Source organism: Seriola aureovittata, chromosome 9, assembly GCF_021018895.1.
Source record: "Seriola aureovittata isolate HTS-2021-v1 ecotype China chromosome 9, ASM2101889v1, whole genome shotgun sequence".
Taxonomy (NCBI): Eukaryota; Metazoa; Chordata; class Actinopteri; order Carangiformes; family Carangidae; genus Seriola; species Seriola aureovittata.
This window is the reverse complement of record NC_079372.1, coordinates 6,291,412-6,302,415: the sequence shown is the minus strand read 5'-3', so window position 1 is coordinate 6,302,415 and position 11,004 is coordinate 6,291,412. Positions and strand designations below refer to the sequence as shown.

The following is an 11,004-nucleotide window of genomic DNA, read 5'->3' as shown; positions in this document are numbered from 1 at the left end:
AAGACCTCATTTAAACAGTAAACTATACGGGCATATTTGTCTCAACCTCTTCTAACACACCGCCAAACTATCCATCATTCCCCTGAGTTCAGAGGGATCATATCTCTTTAAGATGTAAAACCTGTTTTCTTTCTCTTACATGGCAGATTGTCAGAGGGCATGCTGTGTAACCCCAAGTTATCAAGTTCATGAGAAGGTCTTTTATGAAATTATGCAATCCCACTTGACAAGGCAAGTCCAGGGCTTTCCTCTGTCTTTTCATTTTCAGACAATTTTCCACTTGAGCAGACGACCTCAAGTGTGAAGTGAAAGAGTAAAGAGAGGGATTTGATATCCAAGGGAAACGGTGCATGAATTCACTAGGGGTTGATAGACGGGGCAGGGGCAGCCATGCTATTTACCCTTAGAGATTTCCATGGGTCAAGGCTGTTACAGGGCCACATTCTCGCTCTTCTTGATCTTGTCGGGATAGACTGTCAGGCTGATGAAGAGATAGGCTGCAGACAGATGATGGTGTTGCACGAACACTGGTGCTGCAGTGAGCAGATACAGCAGTCAGAACGCCAAAGTGACTTTGGCAGTTTGCTGCTGCTGATCAGCTATGCGATATAGTGATTTACTCAGCCATTTAGGATCCTCTGACCTCTGAGTCAACCAAAAACCTGCTGATCATAAGAGACGTGGGATGACAGGAGAAATAAGACAGCTTAGACTCATGCTCATTCACATTCAGGTGGAAAAACCCCAAATCAGATGCACAACCTCACTTTTCCATTTATCTCTCTCTCTCTGTAGCACAACTGAATTGCTGTCTTTGGCATTAATAGAATATTTTGCTAAGCATTCAAAGCATTTTTTGGATTCACCCCTAGAATCTCATCCTATCACAAATTTCTCCGTTCTTCCTCTGTGCTCTCAAGAAAGTCTCTTCTCCTCTCATGACGTCAGGACTATTATACTCCAGCGCCACCTCCCTTCAGGGATAAGATTTTACGATTGCAACCTGACACCGTTTCTGTGTCCTATAAGCCACAGAGCTGTAACTCACTTCAAAGGCAGGAGGCATCAAATCACAGTGCACCCATAAATTTACCTGTCAAATCTTGGCCAATGAGAAGGCAGCATTAAATCTCAGCTGTCACGCTGGCGGCCAATGGAAAGACGATGGCAGTAAATCTGTCAGGGCTGCGTCTGTTAACGGTGTTGTGGTGTGGTTGGGGAATCCACGGGGAGGGAGGGGAGAAAGTGAGAAAGAGTAGATGACAGAGGGAGGAGGGTACAAACTGAGGGTTTAGAGGTATGCCACAGAAAATGCTTTTCTTTACATTCTTTAGCCCCTGCCACAGAAAACACACACACACACATACTGTAGTAAAACAGTGCAAGGCAGGCCGAGAAATTTTTTTTCCAGCCAAACAAGACTAAACATGGCCAGAAAAAAAAAAGAAGAAACATACTGATGGATGCAGTGGGAGTTGAATAACACCAACAGCAAAGCTCATAAAGCTTTACGGCCAGCAGAGCTGTGTCTGATGTTGACTGTCTACAGTGAAAATGACTGATGGCCTTCCTTTACTGCTCTTTTGCATCATTGCGAGACCAAAACTTAGTGTTGACTGTTTGATAACAGCAGTAACCCAGTAACCTCTGACTGTCATGACACAGCACCGTCAGTAGCAGCGGCAGGCGCCCAGCTACACACTGCCCTCAGGATTACAGCCAGCCTGTCAGGGTCTGGAGGAGGGGTCGGCCAGGGTCCACTTGAGCCCATCCACTAACCAGATGTGCCCCAGTTGTGCAGCTTCAGAGGATGATGGGAGTTTCCCCTGCGGCACAGCAAACCTGAGCAACTGCGATGGAGGATTTTTTTGTTTTGCCACCTAAGCACAAAGAATCACAGCATGGCCCTACTGCATCTAACCAGTACCAGTTTTGACCAGAGAGTATTTTCACATCCATAGCGCCTGCACGATCACTCTTCTAAAGTATGCTTTCTGTGAGGAGTAATGCACTGCACTGGCACAGGAGAACTGTGGGGAAAACAGCAGAGGGAAAACACATCAGGTAGAATATTTCCTCGATTAACAATGCCCTTGGTGGTGCACTTTCATTATCCTATCAAAGTTGAACATTTTCATGTAATAAATCTTACAGGTATCATAAAATAACTGGTCCTGCAAAGGCAATGCTATTCCAACCTCAAGAAAAAAGCTTTCCCTTAACAAAGCCCACAATTTTTTCACCAACCTGTAACGACGTCCAATAAACCAGCCACATTTGTGGTGACATTTTTATCTTACATCAACAAAAAAAAATTAAACATTAGCATCAGAATTTACAGTCATCTTATGTCATTACTATGAATACTGTTTTTTTCTCCTCAGTAACATAAACAGTGTGTTGAGTTATGGCAAAGGCAGGCAGGAGTGCAGTGGTGGAGGTGTTGTTTTTGGCAGGCTTTTCCTGGAGTGGCCATGATTCTCTATTCTATGGGAATCCATAAACAGACCCAGAGAGAGCAACTGGGGCCATAAACCACATCAGGCTGCAGAGATGCTGCTCAGGCAAAGGAAGCAGGCCTGGGCCCACACCATCTTCTCTCTGCATGCATGCATGCATGCATGCATGCATGCACGCACACGTGCGCGCACACACACACACACACACACACACACACACACACACACACACACACACACACACACACACACACACACACACACACACACACACACACACACACACACCACTGCAAGCAATTTGAGTAGCCTTTAATGATCCATTTTAAAAGACTATGTTTACAATGATCTTGTAGATATAGTAGTTTAGTCTGTTTTGACTGAATTAACGCAGTTTAAGAACAGACAATGGAAGGGATGATTTCATATCAAATTAGGCTGCTTTCTCAAACATATCTTGATATCATTATGTTAAATCTTAGTATCATCTCCTGGGTGGAAATGGAGAGCAGTAGAGGGAAAATAGCCTTATTAATTTTAATACACTGGGTCATTAAACATCATGTGGGTCTTGCCCTTTGTCCTGCTCAGACAATATAATGGCACTTCCTTTAATATGTTTACTGTATTGGATCCAACATACTGTCATTGTTTTCCCCAGCGATGTTTCTCTTTAGCGGGGCAAGACATTGGATGGGTGCTCAGGCCCATTGACTATGACATAAAGACTCTGTAAGCTTACAGATGATGATAATTTATTGACTCTAATTCACACAGTCCACCCATACACACACACACGCACACACACACACGAGAAAGAGAGCGACTCTTTCACCGTATGCATCGATCAATTACAAAGCTCTAGCCCACACATCTCTGACAATTTTACTGCATGTTATGTACAGCGTGTCAAGCCATGGCGTTTCAAACTGTTATACTCATTCCCGTACAATTAATATAAATTACCTCACTGGTTTTTTATGATGGTGCAACTGTAATTAGTGGATGAAAGCAAGTCACTGAGCTACTGGTGGTGCTGCAGGCTATCTAGATGAAGAGTGAGGGTCTGGACAGGCACCTTGGGTGGAATCTGTTTTAACCCTTACTGTTCCCCGCCGTGCCCTCGCTGGAATCTCATCTAATCACATTTACTGCCGTCTACTTCTGCAAGCCGTGTCCTATTTAACCTTCATGTTTCCCCCTCTCGCTGAAACCACACGCTGAGACAGAGGCTGTCCTCATTATACCAGCAAACTGGTGCGATCACAGTAAACTGGTGTGATAATGGAGTCCATTTATAGTGATTACCTCTCCCTTTCTTACTGCTCTGTCTCCAGTAAAAACACTTAGAAAGTAGCAACAACGCAACCTCCATTCATGCTATATCTGCAGCAATAAAGAGCCACAGACTCAAGAGGCTGAATGAAACTGGAGCAAAGCCAAGACAATAGGTTCACAGGTCAGAGCCAATAACAGTTTCATTGACTACACAGCTCTCTCTGTATGTAAAAACATCAACACACACACTGTTACCTTGTTTTGTTATCATCTGCCATTTCCCAGCAGTTAAATGTGGTTGATACATAACATGCAGAGAAGATTTTAAAAAATGTTTTAGGCGTTTATAACTTATTGTCTGACCTATTTTAGTTTTGTGATTTGTTGCCAGTAGAAAAGGTAAGAAATTTCCCACAGGGCAAATACATGGTATGCATTCCAACATTACTACTAACGTTTGTGATCCTTTCCACAAACATCTCCAGGCCATAGATATCTCTACATCACTCACTTTATCTGGTTCACAGTATGCAGCCAAGTGACTTATTTAGATATAGATAAGAGAAAGAAAGTGAACTGGCAACCTTCTGAATATGTCAAGTTGTAGCTAAATGACTTTTAAGACAGACATGTCACAGCATAGTACAGTAGATGAGATGAAGTCTCTGACTGAAAGACAGAAAAAAGATCTGTGACAAGACCCATGACCTAATGTGGTTCAAATTAGGCATGGATGGATCTGTCTGTTGTGCAACCAACACAAATCTCTGCTAGCGAAAAAAAAAAAAAAAAATACTTTCATGTGATCAGCATGAGAACATATGGGGATACCTAGCTGGAATAAAGTAGATCTATCATTTCTTCTCCTGTAATATGCATCAGATATCAACTTGATGTAGTGCCTTTTCTCACATCCATGTCTCTCAGGAGTATATCCCTCATTTGCATTAAAATGAGTGTGTGCCGTTAATGTGTGAAGGTGGTGGTGGTGGGGGTCCATACATGGAAGCACACAATTCATGATCCACACAGTGCCTCTCTACAGGCAAGAAATGAATCAAGTAAGACTCCATAAAACTTATTTGCATGTGACAGTACACAATACAATATAAGCTCCTGATCATAGCTGCATGAATAGGCCCCCTCCCCTCTCTGCCTTATTGTCTACAGTACTTTTACCTCGACACTTTGCAGCAGACACCAGGAGATGGAGCCCTTGCACTAGTGTCTCCGGCTCTTGCTGAGGTCTTGAGGAACAAAGAGTGTGGCAGCTCTGAAATAAGGAAACACTAGCTCTTACAAACCTGCTAAATTTGCAGATATAAAAAAGCCTCACATACGCTGTGTGTGACTGACTCCGATGTTCAACACAGAGTAGGTATTGTGGGACGTATCGCAGTTGTTCACATGCCCATGTCGGCAAACATTAACTCATTAATCTGATGATAGATTCCCTGGATAAATAAAAAAAAATGCAAAACATACCTCTGATCAGTGGTATGACTACAGTACTAGTTGTACACTTTTTAATCATAATATTCATGTACATGAAGTGATAGATAGTGCCTAAATATTTAGTACAGTAATCTAAAGGAGGTGATAAGATGCTGTCAACAGGAATAAAATTCTTGTTCTTGGAGACAGATGGAATGTCGTGACAGGCTATGATGAGGTTTATCAATGTTTTATAGACCAATACACTCGGTTAATAAACATCCAGATCCTGTAATTAAAAAACAAACATACATAACAAAACAAGCCAACCCCGATACTGGAATGTACACCAAATCTTATCCTTAGGATTATGTCATACAATGCACGCCTGCACAAAAAGGAAGAAAGAAAAAAAAACTGGAAAGAGAAACTTTATCGAGCAGTAGTCCCGGGAGTGTAACTGGATCTGCCAGTGGTACTCCTCACAGCTTTGATTGAGAAAGTTGAAATAATAGGAAAAGGAATATTTAGATCAGTGCCATGAAGACTGGGCTGAACAGCGGCTCACTGGTTGACTGGTGACTCTGGTAGACAGGAGTGACTCTATCGTAGAAGCGACCACTTGATCTGTTCTTTGGCAGACTGAAGAACCTGTGGAGGAAAACTAGGTTAGACCAAGCGGATCAACCCAGCAACAAAACTTTACCTGTAAAAATGTGACAAACCCTAAGGAGAAAAAGTATCAATAATACAAAATGAAAAACAAGTGTCATCTTATTGGGGGGGGGGGGGGGTAAAAAGGAAAGAACGGAAAAAAAAGTTCCAGATACCCGTTTTTTGGGGGGGTTTTTTAAATAAAAAATGAACAAAGAAGGATGAACTCGTGATGAAAATGAGGAAAAATATGCAAGATCTAATTAATCATCTTAATTCATTGAATGAAAGCTGAATCATAACCATAAAGTATGGGGATTGGGGACAGCCATTAATCACGACCAGAGGAGGGATGGTGGTAGCCAGTCTCAGGCCTCTTAAATGACAACATTAATCAAGAGGGGCTCACTCACACAGGCAGACTCATGTACCAAGTTAAGCGCAGGAATCACCGTTGGCTACCTACCACCTTACCACAAAATAATTAGTAATCATGTACGCTGTCATGTATATAAGAGAATGCAATATATGACAACCCAGAGGCGAGTGACAAAGTATTGGTAGAGGAGAATGATGCAATAACAACGTCCTTGCATTCACAGGTTCTGAAGTAATGTCAATAAACTAATGGAGCTTTTAAACTTTATAGGAGAGAGAAGATCAAGACGGGGATGTTTTTCTCACCTGGGTGACTGTCTGCTCTGTCAAAGGCACATCATCCCCCTGCAGGAACGATTATGTTATGTTTACAAGCTGACAAAAGCAACATCAAACTTTGCTGAATATTTCTGAGAGGAGACGAGACGAGACGAGACGAGAGGAGAGGAGAGGAGAGGAGAGGAGAGGAGAGGAGACGAGACGAGAGGAGAGGAGACAAGAGGAGACGAGAGGAGAGGAGAGGAGAGGAGAGGAGAGGAGAGGAGAGGAGAGGAGAGGAGAGGAGACGAGAGGAGAGGAGAGGAGAGGAGAGGAGAGGAGAGGAGAGGAGAGGAGCTTACTCTGAGCGCCACACGGTGCACAACTTGTTGCGGGTCACTCTCTAGGATCACCCTGCAGGAGGCAGCAAAGAGACAGATTAAACGTTAGTAACCCCAGAGAAAACGGGCTGCACTAACACTGTAGTTGTTTTAACAATAGATGACTTTAAATCAAAAGTTTCAAGCCGCTCAGTTCTTACTTACCCTCCATCCACAATCTCATCCACAGCCAAGAAGAGTCCCTCCATGTTCTCCAACAAAGCCCTCCTCTCAACATTTTTTCTACAGAATAAGACAAAAATATATAAATCAAGTTTAACTTTCTAGACATCAGAAAAAGATTTGTACAAAAATATTTTTTGGAATAAATAACATCTGCTAAAACGTACCTCAGCATCTGACTGAGCGAATCAAAAAGGCAATTTAGAACAGCCATAAGCATAAGCTGTTGGGAATAAAACAATATATCAGAATCTGTTCTTGTCTAATGTGTCAACAGTCAACATCTGGAAAAAAAATACTCAAGAAATAATGTGTGTAATCACTTTATATGGTGTTAACAAAATTTTAATTGGGAAGGCACACAATTTCTTTATATTTCTAGCTATGTCAAACTCTGTATTTGGTGTTTGAGGTTCTAAACTAAACACAAAGTGTAAAAATAAAACCCCATTTTATAAAGGATAAAATTACTTCAATAATTACAAAATTTATATTCAACACTTGTAAAACAACAAAACAAACAAATTTTAATTTGTAATTAATCTGAAATTGATAATCATTCTGATATAATATCTAAAGCGTCATATACTATATGTCATAATACTGTGGACACTGCACAATCGAGAGTTGAAACTGTTGCGCAGCTCGGAAGACAATAAGTTTGCTAGATAAATCATGGCCAAGTCTTCAGTTTAACTGGTGTATTTTGCATTCCCAAAATTTGTCCGAAATGACATTCGGTATAACAAGTGCAAAGTTTATTTTCAGTCTGAATATACATCTATATATTTGTTGGCTATGTAATTGCATCTGACAAGTAAGAGAAAAAAATAGTGACATGTGGAAGTAGAAATGAACAGTTAAAATGCATAGCTGGCTACACAATTAATTTTAAAACCAAGTTTCAGTTGGTGAAAAGTAAAAAGAAAAAAGAAGAAAAACATAAATTACTACAAAACATAGACTTCAGAATGAAAAGTGTAAAAATTAAAACTCATTATAAAGAGACAGATGAAATTGTACAGGCCTGTAAGTTTTTCAGTACTTTGAAATATTATACTACATTAGCCTAGTCCAGTTGTTTTCGATTTAAAAAACTCCTTTAGGATACTATGACCTGGACAAATGAGAATATACACAGGCTTATACTACATTAGGGTAAATATCAGTGCTCAAAGGTTGCTTCTTGATCTTCTGATGAAAATATTAAACTTACCTCATTTTCATGGGAACTTCCAATCACATAAAAGAAGAGGTCTATGTTGCTCTTGTAGACAACAGTGAGGCCCTCGAGTAACGCTATCTCACCTAAGGATAAAAAAATCATGCCATGTTATTAGACATGTACTGAGGAAAGAATAGTGACTTTCTTTAAAATGATGAACATATCTTACTGTCTGTTCTGTGTGTTTTGTTGAATATGTTCTTCTCAAACGCTTTCTGCTCCTTCACTGTCGGGTATGTGTCGTCGTAATACTGCAGATACATTTAAATTAAAGATGTGATATTTCGACATGTTAATCAAAACCCACATAACACTGTAAGTCGTTTGAATTTCCATTAAAAGGATAAGGCTGCTGATATCCTATATTTTTCTTATTGTCAAATTGTCAAAAAAAGGATCAAAACCAGCAGTGTTTCACAGTCTGTCCGTACTTTCTGACTTCCCCAGTTAGTCTGCGGTACTCAGCCCCAAGTGAGGACTACTACCCTACTGAGGACATAAATATATTGGAAATGGGTCACAGAAATATAGTTTTATTTATGTATTTTTAAAAGGCTTCATAATTTCTTAATCCAACTGGGCACTGTTTTAGTAAACAATACTCAGTCAGGAGCAAGTGGTGCATTTATTGGAGACTATTTTCAGCCGTAGATTTGATGCTCTAATGAGTATTCCTAAAGAGAGGAATACATATTCATCGTAATTATGGATCATGTCACCCAGAGCAATAGTGTGGCTCTTAGGTGTTTGTAATATAACAGTAATAGTTTTTGGACAACAATGGGGTCCATTAGCTCAAGGGGAATAAGATGCATCAGGCTTTGACTACACAGGTTATACTAGGTAGGATCAATTCATTGATGATTTTAATCTTCTTGTGGGATTTATTGACAAGAAAAATATGGGCCATGGGCCAGATCTGGCCCTCCAACACAAATATTTGCCTTAGCTTATGTCATTTTTTCATTAATATGTAGTAAATGTAAATACAAGGCTTGTGTAAATTCCAATAAATAGGACCTTGTAACATGCTGTGTACAGAGATACCTAATAATTATGCATAATATGTTAAGTCTTGATTAGCAACACAGAGTATACAGTATATTTAAGAATCTTTTTAATGACAAATAAATATTAACATAAGCTCCTTACTCATTAGAAAAAATATATCTGCCCTCAGATACGATAACTGAGTTAAACAGTTGAACACTGAACCTAAATGAGAGGATCAGAGATCAAATGCTAGAGAAACTTTAACTACTGAGGATAATTTTATCGCACAATTGCCTAAATCATACCTTGGCATAAAGCCTGTCTCCATCGTTGTCGAGAATGAGAACTGCTTTCACAGTGTATAAGGATGGTTCCTGTGAAGGTAGCAGACAAGAAGCGCACATTTTAATTCAACACCATTAATTTACAACAGAGTCAGTCAGTCGGTTAACTAATCGATCAGTGACTGCAGTAATCAGACATATGTTGTCATAATCGGAAAATTAACTGGTTAAAAACAACCCAGCGCTAGCATACGATGAATGAAACAAACACAATCCAACCTGTCTGCAATGATATAAACAATATTTGAAACGATTATTCGCCAGGTCAAAAGGAAGACATGACACTTCCACATCACCGATAAACTTATATACACAAGCTAACCTCACCGAGGCTAGCTGGTTAGCCAACACAGCCAACACCAGTTAACTCGACAATTAAATTACCACATTTTGCCACGTTTCGAAAAACAATTCTGAACAAACCGCTTGTGCGAAACAGTTATAGACAGACGCTTGAATGATAACACGGACAATATGTAAAATAGATACAAACATTAACATTACCAGTATGGGAGAATCCATCTTGTTTCTCGTTAGCAGACTAGCTAGCAGGCTATCTGTACCCTACGTAATACGTAAGGTAAATGAGTCTCTTCCCCATTGGCTGACGCAGTAAGTTGCGTTGTGCGTAGAGGGCAAAGGGCAGTTCATTGCAGGGAGAGGCGCTAAGAGAAAGTACATTTCTTTATGCTAATAATAAACTGATACACACATTTTGGCACTTCATTACACAGCTAAAAGTAATAAAGTCTAATAAAACAGTCCTGCAATAATTCCTTATACCGTGAAAGTTATAGAGAGTTGCCATTGAACTGCATTGCATTATACAGAGAGGAGTTGCTGTTATTTAGTTTACCCTCGTGGGTAGACAAACTAATACAATCACCTGCCTGTATATTATATATTCAGTTGTTGTTTATTATGTAATACAGTAATCTTCTTCAGTGAAGAGGCCAGAAGATAAATATTTGTATCTACTGTTGGTCTAGGACACAGCATAAAGACATAAATAATGTTCTTTAATAGCCTACTTTTTCCAAACAAACCTTACAGTAAAAGGATCACAGATTTCTTGGAGTAATATTTGATTAAATGTGGCATTAAAAAACTCCTTACTGATTATCTTAGTAACCACCAAAGATGTAAGTAGTTGGTAGCTATTCAGTTGTTTGTACATGTGCGAGAACTGATGTATGAAGAGGTGAAGGGGATCCACTCAAACCACATACGCGTAGGGCCCAAATTTACTGGTTAAGCCTCTGACTGTAGTAGCATTACAACTATGAAGTGGTGAAAGAAGCACTCAGTTCATTTACTCGAAATAGAAACAGCACTGTGTGGAAATAGCCTACTACAAGTACAAGTTACAAGAAAATGTCCTACATAACATGGTAACAGACAATCTCTCATTTACAAAC

At 39.9% G+C, this 11,004-nt stretch overlaps 1 protein-coding gene across 1 annotated transcript; it reads right to left on the bottom strand.

Annotated features, from left to right (window-relative positions):
- Positions 1-5,228: 5,228 nt before the first annotated feature.
- On the bottom strand, positions 5,229-10,179 carry copz1 (COPI coat complex subunit zeta 1). Its single transcript, XM_056385642.1, has 9 exons — positions 10,091-10,179; positions 9,548-9,616; positions 8,419-8,500; positions 8,241-8,332; positions 7,192-7,247; positions 7,007-7,084; positions 6,824-6,875; positions 6,510-6,548; positions 5,229-5,822 (listed from the first exon to the last, which is right to left on the bottom strand). The coding sequence occupies exons 1-9, from the start codon at positions 10,106-10,108 to the stop codon at positions 5,775-5,777; spliced, it is 534 nt and encodes a 177-aa protein (XP_056241617.1). The 5' UTR covers positions 10,109-10,179; the 3' UTR covers positions 5,229-5,774.
- Positions 10,180-11,004: the final 825 nt, after the last annotated feature.

Bases quoted from the DNA above. Each gene is read 5' to 3' on its own strand.
- copz1 (XM_056385642.1), bottom strand. The intron at 7,248-8,240 runs GTAAGTTTAATA...TATTCCCAACAG, and splicing joins GAAGTTCCCATGAAAATGAG to CTTATGCTTATGGCTGTTCT. The intron at 6,549-6,823 runs GTAAGCTCCTCT...TCGTTCCTGCAG, and splicing joins TGCACCGTGTGGCGCTCAGA to GGGGATGATGTGCCTTTGAC.